The sequence below is a fragment of the Amorphotheca resinae genome (assembly GCF_003019875.1).
Source record: "Amorphotheca resinae ATCC 22711 unplaced genomic scaffold M430scaffold_1, whole genome shotgun sequence".
Lineage (NCBI taxonomy): Eukaryota > Fungi > Ascomycota > Leotiomycetes > Helotiales > Amorphothecaceae > Amorphotheca > Amorphotheca resinae.
This window is the reverse complement of record NW_020194471.1, coordinates 3,921,662-3,947,287: the sequence shown is the minus strand read 5'-3', so window position 1 is coordinate 3,947,287 and position 25,626 is coordinate 3,921,662. Positions and strand designations below refer to the sequence as shown.

Below are 25,626 nucleotides of genomic sequence, written 5' to 3'. Positions count from 1 at the left end.
TTCTGTTACAGTACCTCCCTGCCTGGTATAGTAAACAGGAGGGAGGTATGGCAGCCTCAGGCCACTACGTATTTATAAGCCGGCCAGTTACAAATGGGGAACCCCCCCCTGTTTTCCTCCTTATTTTCGGTGAAACTTCGGACCATATTCCCGTTGGAAGCGCGATCATGCAAGGGGCTCACGCGCCGTCACATGATCGTGTCACCTGCCCTGCTGCCCGCTGATTACTCATCCGTGGCGGCGGACCATCATGCGTCATAGCACTTCACGGGGAACCGCAACCTCGGCAGACCTGACAAACCGCCACATGACTCAGCACGGCGGTACCGATTCTCTCCGACACGCTCAAAGAAATCCGGCGCAGTTCGAACCCCACCCCGCATTATCACAAGCGGCCCTCAGAGGCTCAGAGAGTCAGAGAGTCAGAGCCCAGATGCAAAGCTCGGTAGTTCGCTTATGATAGAGCCCTTCGGGTCAGCGCATCCATCCCCCAAAACGTCATTTGTAAAGTGCAAAAGCATGTGAGACAAATGCCCGCCCAAGTACCAATATGATACATATGATATTCATGATATTCATCACAAGTCAAAGAACGGGCATTGATCTATCTGACCCCAAGCCCGCGAGCCCGCCAATGGATGCGCCCCCCGGCCTTCTTCTTGTCTCTCCTCACAGCCGCGTCAATTCCCGCAAAACAGGGGACCAAGATCTCTGGTGGACCGTCGACCGTGGACCCGTGGCACTCTGGCCGGAATTACATTCTTCAGCGGGTATCAGAACCGGTACCTCGATCTTCCCGACAACCAGACCCCTCCGTTGCCCCGGTCTAAGGTCTAAAGAAGTCTGGAGGAAAAGCAGTGCCGTTCACAAATCACACAAATCACAAGCTGAGCGCCCGCTGCTCCATGGTCAACCATTCCCTTCCGGGTTAAAGGAGCTGCTCTCTCAGCACGAACACCCGAATTCGGAACAAGTTCGAAATAACATCACCGAGCTTCAACTACTACTTCCTCTCCTAGCACGTCGCCTTTTCCATCACTTTCTCTCTCACACCTCTCCGCCTAGGTTTTCCTCTCCTTTTCCTACATGACTCTCGTGCATAGAATCCCTTGATCGCACTGAATCCAGTTTGTTTCCCGAGACCTGTACATTTAGATATACGACGTACCCGACATAGGTGCGAACTTTTTGCTTGCGGTGGAAAAGGTCCCTTGACCCGAGGCAACAGCATCATATAGGCGCAAACCCTCCAGAACTTCCACGACTATTCAATTACTCCCAAAATGTCTGCCAAAAGTGTCAACGGCTCAGAAGGCAAGAAGCCTGCCTCTGCAGCTACCAACTTGATCGGTATGTCCCAGGCTCGGGCGGAAGTGCTTCGAAATCTGGCATTGGAGCACGTGCTGACTGAAATACAGCTGGAGGTGTAGCAGGTATGATGGAGGCACTTGTATGCCATCCTCTAGGTATATCCCCTCGTCATTTCCTATCTTTCCGGCTTCAGAAGCTAACAGTATATTTCAGACACCATCAAAGTCCGCATGCAACTCTCAAAGAGAGCCCGCGCGCCGGGTGTGAAGAAGCGCGGCTTCATCGGTACCGGAGCAGACATCATCAAGAAGGAAACCCCTCTGGGTTTATATAAGGGTCTCGGAGCTGTTCTCACGGGTATCGTGCCAAAGATGGCAATTCGGTTTACGAGTTTCGAGGCGTACAAGAAGTTGCTTGCGAACAAGGAGACGGGGCAAGTTAGTGGACAATCGACATTTTTGGGTTCGTTATTCCCTCTCTTAGGTTCCCTAGCAGTCGAGCCTCTTTCCCCGGAAATTTTGTCTTCATTTCAGCACGGATGACTCATTCCGTTGAAAAATCTGAATTCTGGGTGTTTATTGAAGTTATGCTGACAAATTTCCCCTTTCAGCCGGTCTGGCAGCAGGTGTGACCGAAGCAGTGACTGTTGTGACGCCAATGGAGGTGATCAAGATCCGATTACAGGCCCAGCATCATAGTATGGCCGACCCGCTTGATGTTCCCAAGTACCGAAACGCTGCACACGCCCTGTACACCGTGGTGAAGGAAGAAGGAATTGGCGCACTTTACCGTGGTATCTCTCTGACTGCGTTACGGCAGGGTAGGACTCCAGAAACCGCCCCCTTCTCGAGATCGAAATTGCTAAAGAATAGATAGGATCCAACCAAGCCGTCAACTTCACCGCCTACACCGAATTCAAGGAGATCCTCCAGAGATGGCAACCCCAGTACCATGACACCACTCTCCCAAGTTACCAGACCACGCTCATCGGACTTGTTTCCGGAGCTATGGGCCCTCTGAGTAACGCACCAATTGACACCATCAAGACCAGACTGCAGAAGACCCCCGGCAAGCCCGGCGAGACCGCCCTGAGCAGAATAACTGCCATTGCCAAGGATATGTTCAAGTACGTCCTTTTCCCCGGGGAATTGAAATAAGGGAGACACTGGCTAATGCGAAATGTTGCGATATAGGCAAGAAGGTTTCCATGCTTTCTACAAGGGTATCACCCCCCGTATCATGCGTGTTGCTCCCGGTCAAGCCGTCACGTTCACCGTCTACGAATTCTTGAAGTCGAAGTTGGAGAACAGCCAAATGCCGTTGGTGGGCGGGAAATACGAGAAATAGATTCCCCCGATGACATCTCAAATGTCTGGTCTGGATGGATGGTCTTGGGCAAGATGACTTGACTTGCAGGAAGACCGTACGTATATAAGAAACAAAAAGAAGATTCAAGCATTTTCTCTGTATGGATAGAATGGTGTCGGACTGCGCAAAGGCGTTGCATTCTTGAATCCAACTTTCAGGATTCGTCATTTTGTTTGGCTCCTATACCAGCATAGCGCCTCACAATAAATCAAGTTTTTACTCAACCGCTGCTATCCGCCTCCTGTGTCGCATTGTGAACCTCTTATTTCCTCCCTGGTCGTCTCGGCCGCTCAAATGCCTTCTTCACTTCCACCTTCGGGTGTAAATCCGAATCAATGCTCTCTGCAGAAATGTCTTCTGGCGAGCTAGCCTCGATCTTCTTCTCAATCTTGAGCCTAGCGTCCTCTTCTGCGATCTGGAGAGCTGAGCGTCGTGAGGATGCATAGAGCATTCGCTCCTTGATCTTGGAGCCCGACGGACAGGTATAGATAAATAGTAAGGGAGACAACGAGGTTCCGTTATACTCATGTTCATACCGGTAGAAGGTGTATCGTGGCTCAGTGGCGGAGATGCTCGAGGCTAGGGAGGAGATCGGTGTTGATGTCGACGAGGCTAGTTCAATCGTTTCTGTTGCTATGTTGATTTTCTGGGCACAAAGCAGTAAGTATATATATAGTCTGTCGGCTTAAGGAGGAAGCGGAGAGAGAGAAAACACACCAATTGCACCAAATTATCCTTTCCCTCCGCCAACCCCTTCAAGGCCTGCACCGCTTCATCAGAAACCGGCAGCTGAGTCCCTCCACTCGCAACATGACTCTTTCTCTCACCCATGCCCCTCCCCTCTTCTGCCTCCTTTCTCTTCACCTCTCCCAAACTCTGCTCCTCCTCTGTCAGGGGCGCCTCGAGCTTGACATGCCTGTCATGTTTTTCAAAGCCCTCCTTCGTCAATTCCTCTGTCGTAGTCGCAAATATGGTCTCCCGAAACCTCTCGATCCCTAATTCGCGGACCAGCGTGAGACGTGTCGACGCAAAGAGCATCTTTTGGCGCACGGGAGCGGCATCGGGCACGTAGGTTACGGCTATGAAGGGCGCATTCTCATCGGAGGGGTAGCGTCGCAGGATGATGTAGAGGGCGACATTGGGCTGGAGGTGGGGTGTGAGGAGGGAGAGGTCGTCATCGAAGGACGAGGTAGCGGGTTCCAGGACTGTTAAAGGAGTGAGGGACTCCTTGGTTATGGTGCATAGGAGGCCGCGTTGGTTGGATGAGGAGACGAGAGCTTTGAAAGCGCTGTGCAGCTCCTCGGAGGCTTGGAGGGAGTTAGTTGAAACTATTCTTAAAACAAGGGAGGAGATTCATACCGGAGATTCCGGACTGCATTTTTTCGAGGGCCGTAGAACTATCTTCCGGGTCTGGTAACGGGGTGGTGAGGATTGAGATGGCTGATGGCGGGGGCTCCGGTGGGAAAGGGGGCCTGGCCGTTCGGGTTCAGGTAACTGAGCACCCGTCTGTGGCGGTGAAGTGTGGCTCGTGCGCGAGGCTATGGCGGGGTTCAACGTCCACAAGAGCTTCGAGCTTCACCTCCGTTTGTCATTCCACGCCTCAATTCAATACACATCTATTCTTCAAAGTGAATTAATCGTGCGATGGAAGGAGCGCAGCGCACCACCGCCAGTCTTCTGGGTAAGTCCATCTAAAATCCCCCCTCCCAGCAATTCATTCTTGCGCAACCTCAACAGCGCGAAAACCAGAACCCAAGATACCCAAGACCAATACGGAATGTCAGGCGTCCCTGCCTCTCTTCCTGCATGGGGGAACCTCCCTTTACTAGAATCGCTACCGAGAAAAGATGCCGATGATCAAACTTCTAACTCTCTCTTAGACCGCGAAGAACGCGCAGTGGCTGCCCTCCTCACCCGCTACAAGAACCTCGTCACACTAGCTGCAATGCCAGCTGGAGATGGCGCCACCAAGGAGGTCGCCGCTTCGCATGCATTCCAGATGGAAGTGGAAAGTAATGCCTTGGTACGTCCTTTTCTTTCTTTCCAGGATGGATCCAGAGCTCGGCTGATGGCTAGGGGGCCAGGTTCAAGCAGCGGAAGATCTCCTACAATTGACCCGCGAGCTGAAGGAATTATGGCTTGCTGGTCCTCTGAGAGCTATTGGTGAGGATGAAAATGAGGGTAAAATGGGCGAGGAGGCGAATTCACGAGGGCACCTTGCGAGCACCGCATTGAGGGTCGGGGAGATGGTTGAGGGGATTCTACAGAGGGCGAGCGAATCGAAAACAGGGACTGAAGTCGTGGGAAATTGAAGAGCGTATTCTTCGAAGATTTGTGTATTGGATGCATTAAATGGGTACGGCTGGAGCATATTGGAGTTAGAGGTATATCGGTCCATAAAAGCGTTGGGCGGGAAAGGCGACATTGCAGTTAAATTGATCATGAGGACATTGGCGGCGTATGGGCACGAATACCTGCAGCATTCACAGTGGATACTAGTATACGCATAAGATGGCTATCTCTATTGATAGCTTTTGGAGTGGATGGTTCCTCTTTTTCTTTTCATGATGTGCACGTTCTCAACCTATCAGCGCAAAAGGAAAATCCTCAATCTTGAAGCTGGCGATGATGACATATGGACTGCAAGTTTTAAAGACCAAAGTCTCAATCAATCCTAGAAATAGAGAAAGAAGGGGAAAAAAGATGGAGGAGCGGTAAGAGGTGCTGGTGGGTAAGGAAATCAGTTGCAAGAAAGGGTAATTGAAGTTACCAACTTATTAAATACAAATCCCAAGAAGAAATTAGAAGAAAAGCCAAGCTACCTTACCTGTAGGAGAGCCAGTATTAAGGAGAGAAGTAGGGTAGGAGATTCGCGAAGGATCTCATTTGGTATTCAAGAGTCCCCTTTTATATATGCATGTAGAATAATTTCAAGTACATACGACCATAGACTAAGGAGAATTGGGCATCCCGTCCGCTCTGCCATACACAAGCCTTAGATCGGCAGATTAGTAGTTGGGTGGGTGACCACCAGCGAATACCTGCTGTTGTATGTTTTTAATTTTTTTTAAATTTTCGATACTATCACTTTGCCAGCTTGCTCTTTCACGTTTTCTCTTGTCACCTTGAAAGGCTACCTACAGCATATGTATATAGAGATATAGATAGGGGGAAACACACTTTCTTTTCTTTTATTCTTAACTTTTTCTGTCGATAATACCACCGTGGGTGTTCAGATTATAGTCCGACACACATGCTATGTTCGGTCAAAACCCCCTTTTCCCCGCTCATTTCATTGACCATGGTCTCAGCCTTCCTCACCATTGGGATCAGCTTCGTCTTCGCTAGCGTCCTCCTTTCTCGTCTTGCTCTGCTTAGCAGCAGATACACCTGATGCCGTAACCCACAAGAAGTAATCAGTCCGGTAATGATCGATGTGGTGGAAGAAGGCGTGAAATCTAGCCTTGTTAGTAAATACCAAAAGAAATCCAGCAGAAGATACTCACTGATGATCCTGCTCCTCCTCCCGGAAGATCCTGTCATAGATCTCTCTTTGCTTGAACTCGTCCATCTCCTTCTGGTATTTATCAAAATCTATTTTCTCCCGGCCGAAGTCCCTAGCAGCTCTCTCATTGTAACTGTTGAAGACCGGTCTCTCGAGCAACAAGCCAAGCCCTGGAGCTTTGGGAATGCTGATATTGGCAGGACCATAACTATCATGGATAATGCTGATTGGAGAACCGCATCTCACCACAAGAGCTGCCATGGCCACCATCTTTCGGATCTGATGCATCATAAAAGACTGACCGTGAACTTTCAGAGATAACCACTCAGTGTCGTTGATGATGACAGGATCCTTCCCGACGTTGAAGGAGCGTATTAACCGCTTAGCGGAGGGATCAGAGAAAGACTTCTGAATTGTGTAGTTGTGAAAGTTTCGTGTTCCTACGTAAGCATTGAGGGCTTCTTGAACTCTAAGCCGGCGCTTTTCGGATATGCGATATGCCTTTTTGGCCTTGATGTAAGCTGCTTTGACTTCCTTAATGGCGGCTTCAAGCGGACTCAGTGGAGGTCTGGAGGACTCTGTCTGCACCTCTCCATTAACTTCGCCTTCTTTTGGCTGGTTCTCCGACGAGACAGCAGGCTCTGTCACCTCCCCATTGGTGTCCTTCGACTCGGATTTCTGTTTCTGAGAGCTCTTTGACATGTTGTCCGCTTCGGATTCTTCCTCTGAGCTGTGGATAGCTGCCATTACGTTTCCTGCCGTCTCAGGGTCGAGCTTGTCTAGTATAGGCTTAACATAAGTTTCCTCAGTGGCCTCCCAGAACGAGGCTGCATCCTCTTGTAGTGCTTTATATGCTTCCATAGTGCCTTCTTTCTCAGCAGACTCTTCTAACTTCTTTGCGAGATAGCTTCGTGGATGTGGTGGAAGAAAAGAGAAGGTCGGAATCAGGTACTCGTACCATCTTGAGTCGCAGGTCTGGTAACAGCTAAATGAGCCATTTGTTCGTTCATACCCCCATACTCGAATCTGAGGAGGCAGGTGCTCATTGATCTTCTGAACAACATCTGGATCCTCCACAATAAGCTTCAACGAGATGACATTCCCTGCGGCATGCACACCCTTATCTGTGCGGGCGCATCTGACCAATGATGACTTCTTTGGATCATCAGCGTTGGCTTTCGATATTGCACCAGCTTTGATGAAGGCATTAAACAGATCTCCCTCTATTGTCTTCTCTTGAGCATTAATCTGCATACCCTTGTAGCCAGATCCAGCATAGCCAATTAGGACAGCAACCTTTCGCTTTGGTTTTCGGGTTTCGGCCTCGATCTCTTCTTTCGTAAATGGCGCTGCAGGTACTTCACCTCCTTCTTCCAGTTTCCGACGCTTCGCAGCCTGGTCTTCGTCATTTCGTTTCCGCTTGTCTACATTTTTCCGGCTGGTTTAGTTAGTCTAAGGAGCCTTTGGAGGTCAATATAGACATACTTGTACTCCGCGCGCCCCATGTCATTCCTCTTATTGCGCCCACCCTTATCATTTGCTCCAAAGCCTTTACGGTTGCCCCTGCCTTGACCCCTCCCCCTACCGCCTCGACCGCCTTGAGACCTGCCCCTCTGGTTGTCAGAAGGTGAAGGGAGTGAAGTCGGGGCAACGTCAGCATGGATCGCACTGCCGCTGTCTTTTCCGGCCGAACTAGCAGGGGGATTGTTGTCCGCCATTTTGGTAATTGTCGGAGGCCTTTCATAGCCCTCAATTGCCGTTTAATAAAATCCAGATGGAAGATTTCAGAGGCTCAACTAAAGTTCAGGCTCAGTCTAGCCGTTAATATACTAGCGTCATATGGCCGCCCCACTAGTGCTTCAGCCTTGCCTCGCCCTCGAACCTTTTCTATTGAATCGGCCATTGCCTCTATTGTAAAAAAGACCTCACCCACTATATTGTTCTCGCAATACATTGCCGAGATGATGGTGGGCGTCCTTCGTTCTCCTTGATACCACATTTCTTTGTCCTCTTTGATATTTCCAGGCGTTCTTCGGACTCCCCCAACAATCGCATCGACGCCTTTGTTTTGCAACCATAGAACCTCGACCCCTCGGGTTCCTCCTGACCTCTTCAAACAACCGCAATAATGGAGCTCGCTCAGCAGCTAGTGCGCTCTTGCGTGCGCTCATTCTACGATACGAAGCATATCCTAGTCGTCGATGCGCTGGTGATTCATTCAGCGTATGTCTAGGTGCTCACGGTCTATGAAAGGCAATGTTGACAGAATCAACAGTTTGCGCGACGACGATATGGCATATCTTATGAGTATGAACACAAAAGAGCTTCACAAGCTGTGTGGAAGATTGAAGGAGGACCGGTTTCTTGCAGTGTATGTGCTCCCAATATCTTCAACTCCGGATTTCTGACATATAGTGAATCATGAAGTCATACTCGTCCAGAGATCAAAGAAGGCCAGCAGCGACCCTTGAACCGAACCTACTACTACATAGACTACCGTGCAACCATTGATGCGATCAAATGGAGAGTCTACCTCATTGACAAAGCCGTTCAAGGCACTACCGTACCCGCCGACGAAAGGAAAGAGTACTTCTGTCCCCGATGTAAATCTGAGTGGACAGTGATGGAAGTTCTGGACAAAGTTGGCCCTCAGGGCTTTTTATGTCATAAGTGTGGATACCTTCTGGAACACGACGTTGACAATAATCGAGGCGGGCACGAGCAGTCCACGAAGCTGAATGCCCAATTCAAGTTCATCACCGACCTGCTCCCAGAGATCGATAAAGTCGTTATCCCAGAAAATACTTTCGAACAAGCCTTAGCGTCTGCTCGGAGAGTTGTTCGAGATGCCACTAATCCAGCGTATGAATCTGCACCGGTAGATGTTTCAGCGGAGAAACCCACTGCAGTCCGGGGCATGACAAATGTTGGCCCAACCTCCATTTCAGTCACTCTCACAACCTCTGAAGGCCCTACGGAGGCGGATCTAGCCGCTGCACAGGCTCGCAAAGAAAAGATCGCGGCTCAGAATGCCATGCCTCTTCATTTCACCCATAGTACTATCACGGGAGAACAGGTTAAATTCGGCTCGCAGCCTCTCTTCCAGTCTTCACAATCTGTTGAACCCGACAAGAAAGACCTTGGTTTCGATACTGCATCTGCTGATGGCGATGTCGCCGAGATCGACGATTACTTTGCTCGACTCAAGGCTGAACAGGAAAAAGAAGCCGAACAAGAACAGGATGAGGAGTATGAGACTGATGAAGAGGAAGAAGAGGACATTGGTTTTGAGGATGTTGTACCGAATGGTACACGTTCCGATGAGGCAACTCCAGCCAGTTCCTTCGGTGGAGCAGACGTTAAGCCAGCCTCTATGACCTCGGGCCCGTCCGGGGTTTTGAAGAAGAGCGGCAGCGCTTCGGGCAGTGGAACCAGCACAGGCGTCACCAGTCCGGTAACAGGTCCGGAGACACCCACCGATGAGAGGCCGGCGAAGAAGGTGAGGATCGAGGAACCAGCTCCAAAGGATGAGGATGAGGAGAGTGAAGAAGATGTAGAATTTGAGGACGTTTAGTCCCTCCAAAAAAGACCAAGGTTGGATTGCATAGCTGGCGCTTTTGATTCGAAAGATGGCGTTGGGGAGAGGTCAGGTCAGCGGGGAATAACAAGGAATGTGTAATCTAGAAATTTGCCGCAGCTCAAGCTGCTCTATATTCAAGCGAAAAAAGATATTTGAAGTTTCAGGATCGCTCCAGAATATTCAAGGATTTTTATATGCTTGTTACTGCAAGGTTTCAAAAGCCGTCTCCGCACTGGAATCGGAGCATGTGCCATAGAATACCCTTAATTCAGCCCTGAATTAGGTACTACCTTATTATCAACGCTCATTGCCAACACAATGTACGGATAATATAAGGCTGTGAGGGGGTTGAAAACGCGTAAGTCTTCCCCCGAGAACAATACGCCCTCTCACGTTCAAGAACACAAGTGCCGATATCAAGTTGAGATGCGGCATGGTCCGTGCGCTGTATATCAAGTTTTGTTGCACATCGCAGAGCTAGAGCACGGGGGTCTTGGATGCAGGGCGTATGATTACATAATCGCCCATGGCTTAGTTACCAACTTACCCTGAATAGCCTCCCTGGTCCCTCTTTTCCCCAGAAACGCCCGCGCAGATTGAAGTTGCATTGGGATGATCATCAAAAGTTCTTTGTCTTGAATTGGACTTTGGAGTTTGGACCTTATTTGAGTCCCGAGATGAGCATGCTTCCATGTGTCGTCATGCGATAATGTTTGGCGCTGCGTCGGAACAATATGCCCCACCATCCATGTCTTCAATACAGTACAACCATGATCAACACTCTTTCAGAACATGGCTCTCCACCTTCCTCCAGTATACCTCCTCAATTTCCGCCTTCCTACCAGCGAAGTCCTAAAGCTTGAAAGGGAGATAGGAGAACCACTTGTCAGGGATATCAGCGAGGCGAAGATCGTCATTGGGAAGGTCACCAGGAAGAGTCGCGCGCAACTCGAGTTCAAGTCTAGAGGCGTACATACCGAGGAGGTTGTGCATGAGACGGATGATTATAAGGCCCAGAAGCGAAGGAGGATAGACGAAGGGAAGACGAGAGAAGTCATCACGGTGGATTCGAGCACAGAGTCTGAGCCGGAGCTTGACTTGGACCCCAAAGCCAACTCTCCTGGTTCCAGCATTTCCCATGCTTCGGTCACAAGCAGTTCTGTGGCGCCCGAACGACCTTCACCCGCAAGCTCTATTGCAGATCAGGAAGACGAATTTGGAGGGCATTCAATCAAAGTGTTGAAGCTGGACTGGTACTTTGATTCTGTGAAAGCTGGAGCTTTGCTGCCGACAGAGAAATACTTGGTCTATGAAGGGCGCATTGTTGAGAAACCAAAAGCTGCTCCTCCTGAGCCCAGGAAGTTGCTCCGGACGGAAAGCATCCTATCTCGAGCGAGGGCTAGCACCCCGCCGCGTATTCAATCTTCCTACAGACATAACCCACGCAGGTCACATAGTCCAAATATCCGGTCAAAAACTCAACCACGCCTCCTTCACGAAACGACATCTGAGCATGATATTGCGGATAACCTCCCTCCTCTGCCCTCTTACCTCAAATCACCCTACTCCTGCGAAAGACCTACTCCAGCTCATAGCCCTAATGAAGCCTTCATCGCCCAACTGCAAAAGCTCAAGCATGCGCGGAAACTCGACCGAGACGATAGAGGTATTAGCGCGCTGGCGTACTCCAAAGCCATTGCTGCTATTGCCGCATATCCCTATACCCTAACATCGGCGCGAGAGATTTCCCGCCTCCCCCACTGCGGGCAGAGATACGTCGAGCTCTACCAGGAATGGAAAGAGACCGGGCATATCAAGGAGGTGGACGAGATAGAATCCGATGCCAGAATGAAGTCGCTGAAAGAGTTCTACGAGATATTCGATGTGGCGGAGAAAACGGCAAGGCAGTTCTACGCCCGAGGATGGAGGGATCTGGATGATGTTATCTCGCACGGCTGGGACAAGCTCTCGCCGAATCAGCAGATCGGGGTCAAATTCTACGATGACTTCCAGGAAAAGATACCGCGGGAGGAGGTTGAGAAGATTGCGGCTGTGATATTGAAATACGCCAATCGGATCCGGGAAGGGTTTCACATGGTTGTTGTGGGCGGTTACAGAAGAGGAAAGGACATGTCTGGAGATGTCGATGTAATCCTCAGCCACCCGGACGATGATGCGACGGACCACGTCGTGGAGGAGATAGTCTGGAACCTGGCCGAGGATAAATGGATCACGCACCGGCTCACCGTGTCCACGACGAACAGTGAGAGGGGCCAAGAGCCCGTGAGTTGGAAAGGCAGCATGCCGAAATCCGCCGGCGGATTCTGCACCCTAGACAAGGCACTCGTCGTATGGCAGGACGCGGACCAAGCAAGGAATCCTGACCCGAAGAAGAAGCATAACCCTCGTCGGAGGGTGGACATCATCCTCAGCCCCTGGAAGACGGCGGGATGTGCCATAGTCGGCTGGACTGGCGGGACGATGTTCGAGCGGGACCTGAGGAAGTACTGCAGGCATGAGCGCGGGGTCAAGTTTGACAGCACCGGGGTGCGGAGACTAAGTGATGGGGCCTGGCTGGATCTGGAGGCGGGTGGTGGGGATCTCTTAGCTAAAGAGAAGAAGGTCTTTGAGGGGCTGGGCTTGGAGTGGAGAGATCCGACGGAGAGATGTACGGGGTGACAGATCTGGGGGCATGTCGTTCCAGCCAGCGTGCCAAAAATATATAGTACCATCTATTTTGCTGCCGAGGGATTTGCATTCTCTTGCTGCCACGGTTCTTTCGAGTCACAAACGACTTCTCTCGTTAAGAATCCAGCAGGAGGAGGCTCTGGAGAAGGGCAAGGGCAGGGTTCAAGCTTCCATAGTATAGGATAAAATCCCACCATCTAGGACAGAGGTTTATCCCACCACACATATTTCTCACCGTATTCTTTCAAAGCATCAAACCAATCAGCCAACTGATTTTCAGATATTCAATTTTCGATTCCCAGAACCCTTCCCAATACTCATACACAGAAACACGCTCATACCCATGCCAATTCCCCAACTCACTTCCCCAAAACCATCATAACCCCATTGTACCCAGCCAAGACCGACAATCCCAACTGGAACAAGAAGAACCCAATGCCCTGATATCTGCCCTTGCCCTCAGCATCGCCGCGCGAATATCCCTTCATGTACAGATATCTCGAGACGGACCAGCCAGCGCCCATGGCGGCGGCCGTGAGCGGGAACCGCAGACCGGCCAGCAGCAGCGCTGCTAGCATCGTCGGCTGGTTCTCGATGTAGTTGGCGTGGGCGCGCTGAGCGCAGTTGAAGCGGTGGGCGGCGGCGTCGGTGCGCGACGAGGGCGCGTACGCGGCTGGGTATGCGATACCCGCGGCTTTGCGGGCGGCGCCGGTGTTGAAGCCGTGGATGGTGTTGAGGAAGAAGGTGGAGGTGGCGGCGAGGAGGACGTAGCTATAGGTAGGGGGGCGAGTTTGTTAGCTGGGTTTTGCGGGTTTGGAGTTCGAGTTCGAGTTGGACGTGTTTGCAAGAGCTGGAGAGTCGGAGATGGGAATATTGGGCTTACCCGTAGTTAGGATCGAGAGTGATGGTTGCCATTGCTGCGGTGTTTTCTGTTTCTTCTCTTTTGTGTTCCGAGTTGCTTGATGAATGAATAGCTCTCTGCGTTTTCGATTCGAGTCTATGGAGCAATTGGGAGATCTAGAGATGAAGAGAGGGAAAAACGGAGAAATATAAATAAGCAAGAAGAGATCAACCAATCCCTGTTCTTGTGCTTCAGAAAACCATGGAAACTTCTTTTTCTCCAACAAAAAAAAAGGAGGCAACTCAGTAGGTAAGGTAAGGTAAGGTAAGGTAGTTGCCCCGACACGCCGATTCCCGCCATCTCGGCGGAACAGATTGAGCCGGAGCCCGCGCTCAGATATAGTTAGGACGGGCCTTTGTCAGGCTGAGAAATGAGACTGCTTGGTAATATCGTTCAATTTCGATATCACTGATAATTCATGCATGCGTGCGTGTTGTGAAAGAGGGAGAGAAAGGAGAAAAGAGATGAGGCCGGGTTCAGACATGAGACTGGTTGCGTTGTGGTACTGTTTGCCGCACTGATTCCCGTCGCAGGTACGATGAAGCCTTTTCTTTTGCCATTGGAATCAACGAGTTGATTGACTCTTTGAATACTGTCGCAATCTTGGTGCGTATAAAGTCAAGAGAGGGAGAGGCACAATGAAGATGGAGGGATGGATCTTGGGGACCTCTCCTTATATTCCGATTCCTTGATCCCTGATTTACGTGAAGCACGCAATCCGAGGCGGTTATTAGCCGTCCATCTCCAACTCTAATGCAGACAATTCCCTAGTCGCGGGGCTCAACACTCCAAAGACACCTTAGTACCCTACGGCTTGTGAGCGGCCCTAAACCTTATATTATCTTGTCTATTCTGTATTTCCTTAGTCGTCTCAATTTATGATACGTCCAACATGTCCCGATCCGAGAAACACAGTTGCTGTCCTGTTCTTTCTCCTAGCGACCTGAAACCACCACAGCGTCTATAACAGCAGTTGTTCCATTCAGGACTGAATCTATAGCCTTTTGCAATACACCTTCCAGCTCGGCTGCCTTGGCTACCTTCGCAGCAAACAATTGCCCTCCCGCGGCCGCCTTGGCAATGCCAGAATAGTCGGGAACCGGCGCGAATGAGATGTTCAATTCTTCATTCGTTGCTTTGGACCCAAGTCCATCGGGATGGACGAGCAAGAGGGATTTCTTAGGAGCATTCCAGCCTATCCATGGTTAGCAAGCGAGTTCCTTGATCGGTGGAAATCATACCTTTGTTGTTCAACACGATAGTGAGGACTGGAATCTTGTATCGTTGAGAGATCCAGTACACACTACCAGGAACAGAGAATAGGAATGTTCCGTCACCGACAATCTGGACCACGAATTTGCCTTTACCAGGTCCGTTCTCATATTCCGATGCCAGCTTGATTCCAAGGCTTCCGCCACCCGACCATCCAAGACCTCCACCTCCGCAGTTGATCCAGGATCCGGGGAGCGTGGCTTGGATATTATCAGCAACAAAGGCTGTATTTGTGACAGCTTCGATCGCAAAGATGCTGTCTTTTGGTACGAGTTTGCGGAGTACCTGGCACAGATGACCTGTACCGAACGATCCGTCTTCTAGCGGTTTTGCGCCTTCCGCAATAGCAGCGAGGCGCTTTGTATGTGCAACTGCGAGGGCGTCCCATTTTTGGGAATAGGCTTCCGCAGAGAGCTGTTTGGAGAGCTCAGATGATTGGATATACTTCGTGAGCTGCGTGATTGATGTGTAGCTGTCTGCTCGATAGCGAGATAGGGCTGCGAGGTAGAACACTGGGATTTGGATCTTCAATGGATCAACGTCAATGTGAAAGATCTTAGCGGACTTTGACGGATGACATTGGGTGTTAATCCACGGGACATCTAGGACACTGTCAGCACTCAATCGATCGCCATAGCGCTTCCCAACACCTACCGCAGTCAATCACAAGTATTACATCTGCAGTTTCTATGGCTTTCTCTATGCCATATCTCAGGCCCAGCCAAGCCCGATGGTCTGCAGGGAAGCACATGTCACTCCCGCCAGTATCCAAGACTCGAAGGCCTTTGACAGTGTCTGCAAGTTCAACCAATGCAGGAACTGCTGCATGATTACGCCCACTATATCCAGTGATGACCAAAGGCTCTTTAGCCGCCACTAAAGCTTCTGATATGGTTTTTACGGCGTTTTCTGAAAGAGCAGCAGGCTCTACTGGATTCCAATGAGCTTGTTCAAGCTGGTATGGAGTCAGATCCTCCTCCATCACCTCCCGTGCACCGCACAGGTAAACCGGGCCTGCTGGGTCACTGCACGCAAACTGCAAGGCGCGGTTAACCATCTGCTTTATGTTCTTTCCGGTCTTGATCTCGGCTGAGTATCGGCAGTATTGTGAAACGATCTGCTTCTGATCTGGTACGTCCTGAATCCAGTGGATGTATTCAGTGCGGGATCCGCGCATTTCTCCTTCGAGAGTATACGGTGAGAGCCCTGCAAAAATGAGAACTGGGGCTCTACCGCAAGAAGCGTTGTGGACTGCGGCCCCGAGGCCTTGTGTCCCGACATCGACGTGAACAATGACACATTGGGGCTTCCCGGTAAGTCGGGCGTAACCATCCGCCATTGACAGGGCCACCATCTCATTGGGACATGTTACAATTCTGCAGACCAGGTTAGTAATGGACGAATGGAGGAGAGCTTGCACTACCTAGGGAATTGGCCATTCTTTTCATTCTGACCTTTGACCATAGCCTCCAGAATTGAAGGGTGGTCCGAGCCTAGATTCACAAAGCAATGGGTAACCCCAGCCTGTTCACAGATCAGTACCTCAAGCAATGCAGGTCTCGGAGCTGAAACCAAAGGAGAACTCACCTCCCACAGGGCCTCGAAGAAGGCAAAGGAAGCTCTACATGGCGTGGTTAGCTAAGAATCACATTCACAGTCGTAGCTCGTGTGAAACTTCAGGAAAAGCCATCGAGGCACCAAGGCGGGGTAGTTGATGCTTCCAAAGTATACATACGTGTACATCTTGACACTCTTGGCACAACAGAGTTAGAATCTTGACAAGGTAGGTGATCACGGAAACAGGTAACTCTGTTGATATCAACGGAGATGTTATCGATAGTATTTCTTGAGAGTGGAATGGTTAGAAGACCGCAATATGTACTCTGGGGATCAGGGACAGTTGGCGGGGGAGCTCCACCGATAAGCGGCCAAATGATCCGTTTGGCGGCTTAACGACGGCTTTACAGCGGGGAGGAGCCAGCTAGTTATCGGTCGTGACTTGCTTGACGCACTCCTGTCGACGGAAACAAATGATTCTGCCAGTGCTTAATCATCTGGGCAACTCCGATATAACCGCCGAGTTCTTGCATATCATCCAATTGATTGTGAAAAGGCCTAACAAGTAGAGATCAGGGATCATTGCTATTAAACCGATATGTGGGGAGAGATCCCCGTATTCTATTTTAGGTCCGCGTTCGGCTATCTAAGGGTTGTTGACTAAGCGGGGAAAGACCATAGATGATAGACTACAGATTTCTTGAGGGTGCTGAGAACGATGATAGTAGGTTCAAGTCAGTAGAAGAGAGCCCGCGAGGTCAACAGGAAGCAGAAAAGAAAAGCCTTGCTGGCAGCACAATTTGCTGGAGAATCAAGACCACTTGCTGATTGCCTACTCCGCGTGGGGTAGTCCGGCGCGCACGTATCACCACGAGGGGTTCATATATCACGGAAACATGATCCCTAGACGTCTCTCTCTCGGGATACCTCCGCCCGACTGCAACATAGCCTTCTCCTTTCTACTTCTACTCCTGACATTAGACTGCTATCGATTCAATCCTTTCTTCCGTCAACAGAACATCTCTTCCCGTTCATAAGTAGAGTCATAAGTATGACCAGATTGCCAAGCACGGGCGGTAGCTCTCCATCTCCCAAGGGGGAGTGTGGGGAGATTCCGACCCCAGATTCCGCCCCCGGAATGGGCGAATAGGGAAATTTAGATGATTGAGGGGAAAGCCAAATACTACCTCGGATTCCAAGTGGCACTGTACGTTGCGTTGACCATCGAGCTGATGGATAATATTGTCCTCTGACGCCATTCTCTCCCTCTGTCCGAGAGAAGCCTTTGATGAGGGGTCAGCCTCCTCTTGGGCTATAAGAGCCACGGCGCTGGAAGCCCCCCCACGCTGTATACACGCAGTCTCTATATGCACTTTCTATACGCACTAAAGCAAGATCACCATGCGGGCAGCACGATATTACGGCAAGGAAGATATTCGAATCGAGGAGATCGACGAGCCGGTATGTAAGGAAGGGGAGGTCAAGATCAGGCCTGGCTATGTAGGGATCTGTGGAACGGGCAAGTCTCCCTATCTTAAAAGACCAAGGGTCTCTATGGATCTAATCACTCAACTTCAATGACCAAAACTCTCCCACGGCAGCAAACGATCATTGCTCTCATTGTGATGAAGTCTTATTGAAACCTGGCTAATCCCTCCCCAGATCTCCACGAGTATCTCGGCGGTCCCAACTTTGCCCCTCTTACCCCGCATCCCGTCACCGGCGAGCAGATCCCGGTCACCTTTGGCCATGAATTCTCCGGCACCGTGATCGAGGTAGGCGCCGGCGTGACCGGCATCGCGGTCGGTCAGCGCGCCGCCATCCAGCCCATCATCTACGACCGGACGTGCGCCGCCTGCCACCGTGGCCTACACAACATCTGCTACAACGGCGGCTTCGTCGGGCTCTCAGGCTGGGGCGGCGGCCTCTCCGACGCCGTCACCGTCCCCGCCGACTACGTGCTCCCGCTCCCAGACCACGTGCCCCTGGACATCGGCGCCCTCGTCGAGCCCCTGAGCGTGGGCTGGCACGCCGTCGCCCAGAGCCCTCTCACGCCCTCCTCGCACGTCCTGATCCTCGGCGGCGGCCCCATCGGAATCGCCGTGATCCTGGCCCTCCGCGCGCGCGGCTGCAGCTCCATCATCGTCTCCGAGCCATCCGCGTCCCGCCAGGCGTCCGCGCGCCGCTTCGGCGCCGACCACATCCTGGACCCGCGCACCGAGCCAGACTTCCTCTCCACGGTGCGCGCCCTGACGGGCGGCGAGGGCGTCGACATCGTATTCGACTGCGCAGGCGTCGCCGTCGGGCTCGAAGCCGCATGCCAGGCGATCAAGGTGCGCGGCACCGTCGTCAACGTCGCCATCTGGGAGCGCGCGGTGCCGTTCAACCCGAACTGGCTCGTGTTCCGCGAGGGCAAATACGTCGCGTGTCTCGCGTACGTGCGGCAGGATTTCGAGGACGTGATTCAGGCTATTGCTTCTGGTGAGTTGCTTTCCCCCCCTTTTTCCTTAGCGAGATCGAGAGAGAGAGCTCCTGATGCGAATGCGAATCGGGTTTAGGGGCCATGCAACCGGGCGAGATGATCACGGGCAAGATCAGACTGGAGGATGTAGTGGAGGAGGGGTTCAAAGCGCTGATCACGGAGAAGGAGAAGCATGTCAAGATCCTGGTGCAGATCTGAGAAGGGGGGGCATTGGACTTAATATCACTTAGTAATCATGGAAACAAAAGCAGTGAGTTGGGGACGGTGGATGGGTGAGCAGACGAAGGATTGGATTCAAAGGCGATCTATCCAAGGTACCGTACTTAGGTATGAGAACAAAAACAAACAATTCCCCGATATCCCTAATGAAACCCGCTCACTCGCTCGCCCGCCCCTCCGTCCGTCCGTCTACTCCCACCTATAAAGCCCATCATCGTAGAGCACCCGATGCCGCCGATGTCCCGGCCCGACCGTGAACCGCCGCCGCGGCATCTGCCTCTCCCTCAACCGCCTCTTCATGGCCTCCTCCTCCTCCGCCTCCAACTTCTGCTTCATGGCCCTCTCCCTCTCCCTCTCGCGCCGCCTCTCCGCCTCGCCCCTCTCCTCGAGCGACAGCCCCCCTAGCCGCTCCGGCAGTCCCTGCACCTGCTCGATCACCGGACGCACATATGTCGCCCGTGGCGCGAGGGGCACCGCGGCCCGGCGCTTGATATCCTCATTGGCCTCGGCGATGCGGCGCGCGCGCCGGGCCTCCTCGTCCCGGTCGATGTCGCGCTGCCGGCGTGTCCTCTCGCCCGCGCGCAGGTCAAAGCTCGTGTGCGATGCCGACGGCGTGTCCCAGGCAGGGGCGGGCCTGGCGCGGCGAGGGGAGGGGGCGCGGGGCCGCTCGTCGACGATGACGGGGCGGCCGCGGGGGTCGGGAGAGGAGGGGGCGGAGAAGGTCGGGGCGAAGAGTTGCGGTGGGGTGGTGGGGGTGGGGGGCGCGTCGACGATGATGATGCGCTCCTGGCGGTGCTGGCGCGGAGGTTTCAGGGAGGGCCGCTGCTCGTGCCGGTACGGGCGGCCGTCGTCGGAACGGGAGCGGGAGCGGGAGGGTTGGCGGTAGGAGGTTCCCGAGTAGCGGCGTCCCGATAGACGGGGAGACCGAGGAGGGGTGGATGGAAAGACGGGGTGGTTGAACATGTATTGGGATGAGGGCTCGTTGTATTGGATCCTGCGAACAGGGTTTTCGAGGGTGGAATGGGCTGAGCATGGCCTGCCTGGTGAGCCGTACTGGCAGGTGGAGAGGTGACGGTACTCGATCTCACGCCCGTCCGGGTATCTGTCGACGTAGATGTTGGTGACACACATGGTGACGGCTGGAACGTATATATGGCCTGCTGGCTTGGGTATGGTCGCGGTCTGCCGCTGTGCCCTTAGCCTGGGGCGTGGATGTATTTGTGTGTGCTCGCGATGGGATTGGAAATGATTGATTGCAGTGTTCAAGATGCGCTTGGCACGAGAGATGCCCACGAGATTGGTGTCAGTCTCCGAAATCAGGGACGAAGTGATGACGGATTCCTGATTCTATTTGGTGCGTGCGAGACATGGAGAAGGCATGCGCAGCGTGGAAGGTGGTTCAATGGGGGGGAATGGCAGGTTGATATAGAGGGTGAGGAATCGAGGATGGGCGAAGGCGTGAGGGGGCGGAGCTGGAGGCTGATATAGTTGGGATTTGGATGTCCGCGCAGTGGGAGGAAGCTTCAGAGATGATGAGAGGGAAAGGAAGAGAGAAGGATGGGAGGAGCGAGGAGGGAGGAGCGAGGAGGGAGGAGCGAGGAGGGAGGAGGAGGGTTATATATGTCTTGATGTCTGTCTGTCTCTGTCTTGATGTCTGTCAGTCTGCCTTTCTGCCTGGGAGTGACCGAATGACTGGTGCACGCCTATGGAGACCCCTGGCGCTTGGCGAGGCTGAGTCACGCTGGGGGGGATGGGAGGATGGGGAGGATGATGGAGAATATTGGAGATGGAAAAGATAAAAAAAAAATAGAAAATAGAAATAGAAATAGAAATAGAAAATAGAATACTCCTGGAAGAGGCCGGCGCCAGATGATGAAGTGTTTTGTTTTATTTGTTTTATTTTGTTTTGTCTTCGTTTCTGTTCCCGCGACGATAACCATTGGGGCCTGCCAGCCAGTCGATGGGGAGAAGACGAGGGGATGCGAGAAGCATTGTCGACTCCAGGGAGATTCATTGACGGAGCCCGAGTCAACACAGCCGCGCAGAGCAGCACCGCCCTCCCACTCGCCGATAACCCATCGCCCATCCTCATCCTCGTTCCCATCCGTCGTCATTCCTCCCCGTCCCGTCCCGACCGCCCATGCATCGCATCAGCCCGCGACTCGGTATCCAGTGACAGTCGACTTCGGTTTCAGTGGCCGTGTGATCGGGCGGGTTTCTCTGGACGAATGACCAGGCGCTTACATCTGGGGGCCAGGCTGACTGCCAGGCTCTCTCTCTCCCTTTTCCTCTCTCTCTCTCAATGCCCCCCTCTCCCTCTTCTTTTCCCCCTTTCCCTCTCTCTCCCCCTTTCTTCCTCTTCCCTTTCCCCCTTCACCCCCCTGTGTGTTGGTGACGGTTGGGGGGTCTGCTGATGATGTCGGAGAGCTGGGCGAGCTGAGTTGGGGAACAAGGGGGGTGGGCAGGTGGGTGGGGGGGTACGTTTGCTCCAAGGAAATGGAAATGCAAGTGCAAGTGGAAATGAACAAGTTGCCATATCTATTCATGACGTAGGTATTACTGCTTGACTTTCTAGGCACCGTTCAAGGTTTGTTCGCGCCGGTAAAGGACCATGAAATGCGATCAACTACCGAGTATGATCCCATCCTCGTCAACCCTCTCGTCGCGCGCTGCATCTTCGCGCCCAAGTCGAGGCACCACCCTCATCCCATCCTACATCTTACTCAACAACGTATGCAGAACCTCCTTCGTATCCTTGCTCGACTCCTTCACCAACCCCGCCACGGCCCGGAATTCCGGGATCGCTGCATCGCCCATCAACTCATACAAGAAGCTCTCGCTCGTCGTGACCACCGCGCCCGCCGCCCGGAGCCGCGCCAACGCAATCGGGATCTCTTGCGGGTTGCACGAACTGACCCCATCCGCCAAGACGTAGACCTTGTGCCCGTTCGCCAGCAGATCCAGCGTCGTCTGCGTGACGCAGATATGGCTCTCGATGCCCACGAGCACGATCTCAGCCGGCGCCGCCGACGAGAAGTGCTGCGCGATCGCGGGGATCCACATGCTGAAGGCCGTCTTGTCGGCGTGTTCAACAGCGTTGGGGATCTCGAGCTCTGCGCATGTGGGCCCGAGTCGTGCGCGGTTCTGCGTCGTGGCGTAGATGGGGATGTTAAGGATGGAGGCCGCCTTGATCATCTTCTGAGTCGTGAGGATTCTGCATCATCGGTCAATGATGCTCTGTGCTTGCGGACGCGGAGACTCGTTACGCACATCTTCTCATATTCCCAAACTGCAGGTCGGAACTTCTCCTGGATGTCGCATATACTGGCCCCGAATCAGCTCTCTGCGTTGCATAGCGGGCGGTCTAGGAGGTGGACTGACAAGAGAGCAGGCCTCTCTGGCAATTGTTAGTTTCAAGGCCATCATCTCATCCTTGGAATGGATTGAGCATACTCAGCCGTCTTCCTACTTTCTCGGACATGATGTGCTGCTTCACTTGGCTCGATGATGATGATAGTGCGGAAGAGTGAAGTCCGGGGTAAGCTGCTCTGGCGGGGTAGATAAAACGTGCCGAGGCGAGGGGCTAGGAGCGGTCCCGGAGGGTTTCAGGGAGTGGCTCCATAAAATCAGGGACTCATCCACTTTCCCCACACCCTATTTCGACCTCCCATTGAACTTTTCACCACCAAGTTCTCCCTCCGTCCCTTCGAAAACCTCATAAACACGCCTCCAAGATGGGGTCCCGCCCCCTGGACTCGACGATGCGAGCGCTCCTCCAAAGGCGCGCCTCCAACTCGGCGCTGCGCTCCCTCACCATCGCGCCCCCAACGTCGACCGACTTCTCCTCCAATGACTTCCTATCCCTGTCCTCCTCGGCGGACCTCAGAGCCGCCTACCTCGAGGAGCTGCACGCGCACCCCGGCTTTCGGCTCGGGAGCGGCGGCTCGCGGCTCCTGGACGGCAACTCCGCCTATGCCGAAGAGCTGGAGCGCAGCATCGCGGGCTTCCACGGCGCGCCCGCCGGCCTGCTCTTCAACTCGGGCTTCGACGCCAACGCCGGCTTCTTCTCGTGCGTGCCCCAGCCCGGCGACCTCGTCTTGTACGACGCGCGCATCCACGCCAGCGTGCACGAGGGCATGCGGCTGTGCCGCGCGGGCGCCCGGGTGGCCTTCGCGCACAATTCCGTGGCGGATCTGCGAGCCCAGCTGGCGGGCCGCATCGCGGGCGATCCCCTGCTGCGCGACGGCCGCAGGAACGTCTTCGTGGCCGTCGAGAGCTTGTATAGCATGGATGGCGACCTGGCGCCGATCAGGGAGGTGGTCGAGCTGGTGGAGGAGCTGCTGCCGGCGGGCAATGGCCATGTGGTGGTGGACGAGGCGCACAGCAATGGCGTGTATGGGGAGCAGGGACGAGGCGTCGTGTGTAGTCTTGGGCTGGAGGACCGGGTGTTTGCGAGGCTGCACACGTTTGGCAAGGGGCTGGCGTGTAGTGGAGGTCTGGATCTGATTTCCCTGCGTGACTTCTTTATTATCTCCTTACTGACTGACCTACCCCAGCTATTCTCCTCTGCTCGGCCCTGACGAGGGAATACTTGATCAACTACGCAAGGACGTTGATATACACGACGGCCATGTCGTTCCCATCCCTAGCTGCCATTAAAGCAGCCTACTCCCTCATGACCCAAGGCCTAACACAACCCGTAAGTACCCCTATCTCTTCCATCCCCCCTCCCTCCCTCCCTCCATCCATCCACTAACCAGATCCCCTCCCACCCAAAGCTCATCACCCACCTCCACAAACTAATATCCCACCTCTACACCACCCTCCAAACCCTAACCCCCTACATCCAAGAATCACCCCAGGGGAGGATTCCACTCCTCCGCTTTCCCACCCAGAAGCCCGAATCGCCCATCTTTTCCCTCCTGACCCCGGAGCCGCGCAGTCTAGCCAAGTACTGTCAAGAAGGCGGTTTCATCGTGCGACCCATCGTCCCGCCCACGGTTCCCGAGGGCACGCAAAGAGTCCGGATCTGTTTGCATGCGGGGAATACGTTCGAGGAGGTTGAGAGGCTGGTGGATAGGATTAGAGGTTGGTTAGTGGGGGAGAGGGAGAGGGAGGATTTGGAAGGAGCGCAGGTGCAGAAGTTGGAGCTTGTAAAATCGGTTTTATGATGATGGCGTTTGATTTAAGTAAGGTATTAGAGGTGGGGGAAAACAAAAAATGTTTAGCATTAGGATCACGGATTTCAAAATATATGTGGGAAATTTCTCTCTCTCTCTCTCTCTTGCTTCGGGGCTTTTGATAATCTACTACCTAACTAACTCTATGTGCCCCACGCGCTGAGCCGCAGGTTCGGGCTGGTCATAGACTGCCTATGTACATATCCAGATACCGCAATTCAGTGCTTAAATAAGAGTTTGAGCTGTGCCGTTTAAGCCACTGGCTGAGACTTCAGGCTCTCTTCCGCTGCCTGTCCATCCAGCGGCGCAGAAGAAGAGACCAGCTCGCGAAGAGCCTCGACTTCAAAACTGGCCATGGGTCTCAATCCCCACTTCTCAAACATCTCCCGGTCTTCATCCCAGCCGTTGCATGCCGTGGTCAGCATCTTCTCGCCGGTGAAGACCGCGTTGGCACCGGCCATGAAACAGAGGATCTGCTGTTCTTCAGTCAACGTCGTCCGGCCCGCAGCTAGGCGGATGATGGTTCTCGGCATCACCATTCGAGCCGTTGCGATAGTCCGAAGAGTAGCATCGAAAGGCGATGGTGCATTGTTTCCCAGGGGTGTGCCTTTGATGGGAACAAGAGTGTTGACGGGGAAGGATTCAGGGTGCGAAGGTAGCGTAGCAACAGTGTGGATAAGGCCGATGTGATCTTTTGGTTTCTCTCCCAGCCCAAGAATGCCACCCGTGCAGACATTGAGACCCGCCTCCCGAACATTCTGTATTGTCTGGAGTCGCTCGTCATAGCTTCGAGTGGTGATGACAGATGGGTAATGCTCCCTCGACGTATCGACGTTGTGGTTGTACGCCGTCAGGCCAGCCTCCTTCAACTCCTTGGCCTGCTCGAGATCGATCATGCCAAGCGTCACGCACACCTCCATACCCATACTCTTGACGCCATTGACCATCTCCTTGATGTTCTTCAGGTTGGTCTTCCGGCCGCGCATATCTCTCCAGGCCGCGCCCATGCAGAATCTCGTGCTGCCATTGTCCTTGGCGATGCGGGCCGCGGCGAGAACAGAGTCAACCGTAACCATCTTGGAAGCTTTGAGACCGGTGTTGTACCGGGACGATTGGGCGCAGTAAGAGCAATCCTCGGAGCAGCCTCCCGTCTTGATGTTCATGAGCGTGCACATCTGGATGGCGCCGGGGTTGTGGAATTTGCGGTGAACAGTGCCCTGCGCTGCAAGTTAGACAAGAGCGCCAGGTCAAAAATCTAGCAGCAATGGATTTGCTTACGGCGGCAAAAGCCAGCTTCATCAAGGGGGTATCGTAGATCTGCTTGATCTCGTCCTTGGTCCAGTTGTTTCGGGGGCTGCTTGCTGCGAGAGCATCTTCAAAGACTGACGATTGCGGGGTCGTGATTGCAGGGGATTCAGCGACGGTCCCGTATTTCCGCACGATGGATTGGGGTTTTGCATCTTGGAGAACTGCTCTCCAGCTCGTCCTGAGCAGCAGGGAACGATGGCCAGGCATTTTGGAGACGTGGAGATGAGCAATGAAGCGTGGAGGGAGAGATGACTA

General features: G+C 53.2%; 13 protein-coding genes across 13 annotated transcripts; 6 read left to right on the top strand and 7 right to left on the bottom strand.

Annotated features, from left to right (window-relative positions):
* Nucleotides 1-1,283: 1,283 nt before the first annotated feature.
* Nucleotides 1,284-2,658, top strand: M430DRAFT_94399 (hypothetical protein; the record flags this gene model as incomplete). The annotated part of the gene is made up of 6 exons (XM_024869838.1): nt 1,284-1,350; nt 1,419-1,466; nt 1,525-1,773; nt 1,922-2,131; nt 2,188-2,437; nt 2,505-2,658. 6 exons carry the CDS (start codon nt 1,284-1,286, stop codon nt 2,656-2,658), a joined length of 978 nt encoding a protein of 325 aa, XP_024725935.1.
* Nucleotides 2,659-2,900: 242 nt separating this feature from the next.
* On the bottom strand, nt 2,901-4,132 carry M430DRAFT_63535 (hypothetical protein). Its single transcript, XM_024869060.1, has 3 exons — nt 4,039-4,132; nt 3,397-3,986; nt 2,901-3,325 (listed from the first exon to the last, which is right to left on the bottom strand). The coding sequence occupies exons 1-3, from the start codon at nt 4,055-4,057 to the stop codon at nt 2,942-2,944; spliced, it is 993 nt and encodes a 330-aa protein (XP_024725934.1). The 5' UTR covers nt 4,058-4,132; the 3' UTR covers nt 2,901-2,941.
* A 191-nt stretch (nt 4,133-4,323) lies between these two features.
* M430DRAFT_39046 (hypothetical protein) lies at nt 4,324-5,196 on the top strand (the record flags this gene model as incomplete). Its single annotated transcript, XM_024867292.1, has 3 exons — nt 4,324-4,360; nt 4,560-4,702; nt 4,764-5,196. 3 exons carry the CDS (start codon nt 4,324-4,326, stop codon nt 4,989-4,991), a joined length of 408 nt encoding a protein of 135 aa, XP_024725933.1. The 3' UTR covers nt 4,992-5,196.
* Nucleotides 5,197-5,827: 631 nt separating this feature from the next.
* M430DRAFT_55737 (hypothetical protein) lies at nt 5,828-7,933 on the bottom strand. The gene is made up of 3 exons (XM_024868557.1): nt 7,670-7,933; nt 6,186-7,622; nt 5,828-6,137 (listed from the first exon to the last, which is right to left on the bottom strand). Exons 1-3 carry the CDS (start codon nt 7,900-7,902, stop codon nt 5,987-5,989), a joined length of 1,821 nt encoding a protein of 606 aa, XP_024725932.1. The 5' UTR covers nt 7,903-7,933; the 3' UTR covers nt 5,828-5,986.
* Nucleotides 7,934-8,090: 157 nt separating this feature from the next.
* M430DRAFT_32789 (hypothetical protein) lies at nt 8,091-9,949 on the top strand. The gene is made up of 3 exons (XM_024866234.1): nt 8,091-8,407; nt 8,460-8,555; nt 8,612-9,949. The coding sequence occupies exons 1-3, from the start codon at nt 8,313-8,315 to the stop codon at nt 9,756-9,758; spliced, it is 1,338 nt and encodes a 445-aa protein (XP_024725931.1). The 5' UTR covers nt 8,091-8,312; the 3' UTR covers nt 9,759-9,949.
* A 403-nt stretch (nt 9,950-10,352) lies between these two features.
* On the top strand, nt 10,353-12,443 carry M430DRAFT_132838 (hypothetical protein; the record flags this gene model as incomplete). The annotated part of the gene is made up of 2 exons (XM_024862271.1): nt 10,353-10,887; nt 10,987-12,443. Exons 1-2 carry the CDS (start codon nt 10,557-10,559, stop codon nt 12,441-12,443), a joined length of 1,788 nt encoding a protein of 595 aa, XP_024725930.1. The 5' UTR covers nt 10,353-10,556.
* Nucleotides 12,444-12,811: 368 nt separating this feature from the next.
* Nucleotides 12,812-13,367, bottom strand: M430DRAFT_47410 (hypothetical protein; the record flags this gene model as incomplete). The annotated part of the gene is made up of 2 exons (XM_024867925.1): nt 12,812-13,223; nt 13,336-13,367. The coding sequence occupies 2 exons, from the start codon at nt 13,365-13,367 to the stop codon at nt 12,812-12,814; spliced, it is 444 nt and encodes a 147-aa protein (XP_024725929.1).
* A 921-nt stretch (nt 13,368-14,288) lies between these two features.
* Nucleotides 14,289-16,368, bottom strand: M430DRAFT_15617 (hypothetical protein; the record flags this gene model as incomplete). The annotated part of the gene is made up of 6 exons (XM_024863289.1): nt 14,289-14,548; nt 14,595-15,227; nt 15,280-16,001; nt 16,049-16,149; nt 16,213-16,246; nt 16,301-16,368. The coding sequence occupies 6 exons, from the start codon at nt 16,366-16,368 to the stop codon at nt 14,289-14,291; spliced, it is 1,818 nt and encodes a 605-aa protein (XP_024725928.1).
* Nucleotides 16,369-17,458: 1,090 nt separating this feature from the next.
* Nucleotides 17,459-18,967, top strand: M430DRAFT_166687 (hypothetical protein). The gene is made up of 3 exons (XM_024863505.1): nt 17,459-17,701; nt 17,845-18,663; nt 18,741-18,967. The coding sequence occupies exons 1-3, from the start codon at nt 17,584-17,586 to the stop codon at nt 18,860-18,862; spliced, it is 1,059 nt and encodes a 352-aa protein (XP_024725927.1). The 5' UTR covers nt 17,459-17,583; the 3' UTR covers nt 18,863-18,967.
* Nucleotides 18,968-19,072: 105 nt separating this feature from the next.
* M430DRAFT_15615 (hypothetical protein) lies at nt 19,073-20,014 on the bottom strand (the record flags this gene model as incomplete). The annotated part of the gene is made up of 1 exon (XM_024863288.1): nt 19,073-20,014. One exon carries the CDS (start codon nt 20,012-20,014, stop codon nt 19,073-19,075), a length of 942 nt encoding a protein of 313 aa, XP_024725926.1.
* A 1,384-nt stretch (nt 20,015-21,398) lies between these two features.
* On the bottom strand, nt 21,399-22,504 carry M430DRAFT_166589 (hypothetical protein). Its single transcript, XM_024863503.1, has 4 exons — nt 22,337-22,504; nt 22,265-22,280; nt 22,154-22,207; nt 21,399-22,097 (listed from the first exon to the last, which is right to left on the bottom strand). The coding sequence occupies exons 1-4, from the start codon at nt 22,362-22,364 to the stop codon at nt 21,596-21,598; spliced, it is 600 nt and encodes a 199-aa protein (XP_024725925.1). The 5' UTR covers nt 22,365-22,504; the 3' UTR covers nt 21,399-21,595.
* A 113-nt stretch (nt 22,505-22,617) lies between these two features.
* On the top strand, nt 22,618-24,054 carry M430DRAFT_47405 (hypothetical protein; the record flags this gene model as incomplete). Its single annotated transcript, XM_024867924.1, has 3 exons — nt 22,618-23,377; nt 23,440-23,582; nt 23,662-24,054. The coding sequence occupies 3 exons, from the start codon at nt 22,618-22,620 to the stop codon at nt 24,052-24,054; spliced, it is 1,296 nt and encodes a 431-aa protein (XP_024725924.1).
* Nucleotides 24,055-24,281: 227 nt separating this feature from the next.
* M430DRAFT_132820 (hypothetical protein) lies at nt 24,282-25,578 on the bottom strand (the record flags this gene model as incomplete). The annotated part of the gene is made up of 2 exons (XM_024862270.1): nt 24,282-25,280; nt 25,342-25,578. The coding sequence occupies 2 exons, from the start codon at nt 25,576-25,578 to the stop codon at nt 24,315-24,317; spliced, it is 1,203 nt and encodes a 400-aa protein (XP_024725923.1). The 3' UTR covers nt 24,282-24,314.
* Nucleotides 25,579-25,626: the final 48 nt, after the last annotated feature.

What these genes read in the sequence shown, in the direction of transcription:
- M430DRAFT_166589 (XM_024863503.1), bottom strand. Translation starts at nt 22,364, where the DNA reads ATGTCCGAGAAAGTAGGAAGACGGCTGA. An exon ending in GTTTGGGAATATGAGAAGAT is followed by an intron (nt 22,098 to 22,153) that starts GTGCGTAACGAG and finishes CCGATGATGCAG; the next exon opens with AATCCTCACGACTCAGAAGA.
- M430DRAFT_32789 (XM_024866234.1), top strand. Translation starts at nt 8,313, where the DNA reads ATGGAGCTCGCTCAGCAGCTAGTGCGCTCTTGCGTGCGCTCATTCTAC. An exon ending in GCGCTGGTGATTCATTCAGC is followed by an intron (nt 8,408 to 8,459) that starts GTATGTCTAGGT and finishes CAGAATCAACAG; the next exon opens with TTTGCGCGACGACGATATGG. An exon ending in GAGGACCGGTTTCTTGCAGT is followed by an intron (nt 8,556 to 8,611) that starts GTATGTGCTCCC and finishes TGAATCATGAAG; the next exon opens with TCATACTCGTCCAGAGATCA.
- M430DRAFT_55737 (XM_024868557.1), bottom strand. Translation starts at nt 7,902, where the DNA reads ATGGCGGACAACAATCCCCCTGCTAGTTCGGCCGGAAAAGACAGCGGC. An exon ending in ATGGGGCGCGCGGAGTACAA is followed by an intron (nt 7,623 to 7,669) that starts GTATGTCTATAT and finishes TAACTAAACCAG; the next exon opens with CCGGAAAAATGTAGACAAGC. An exon ending in GAGGAGGAGCAGGATCATCA is followed by an intron (nt 6,138 to 6,185) that starts GTGAGTATCTTC and finishes TAACAAGGCTAG; the next exon opens with ATTTCACGCCTTCTTCCACC.
- M430DRAFT_166687 (XM_024863505.1), top strand. Translation starts at nt 17,584, where the DNA reads ATGCGGGCAGCACGATATTACGGCAAGGAAGATATTCGAATCGAGGAG. An exon ending in TGTAGGGATCTGTGGAACGG is followed by an intron (nt 17,702 to 17,844) that starts GCAAGTCTCCCT and finishes ATCCCTCCCCAG; the next exon opens with ATCTCCACGAGTATCTCGGC. An exon ending in GATTCAGGCTATTGCTTCTG is followed by an intron (nt 18,664 to 18,740) that starts GTGAGTTGCTTT and finishes AATCGGGTTTAG; the next exon opens with GGGCCATGCAACCGGGCGAG.
- M430DRAFT_63535 (XM_024869060.1), bottom strand. An exon ending in AGGATAATTTGGTGCAATTG is followed by an intron (nt 3,326 to 3,396) that starts GTGTGTTTTCTC and finishes CTTTGTGCCCAG; the next exon opens with AAAATCAACATAGCAACAGA.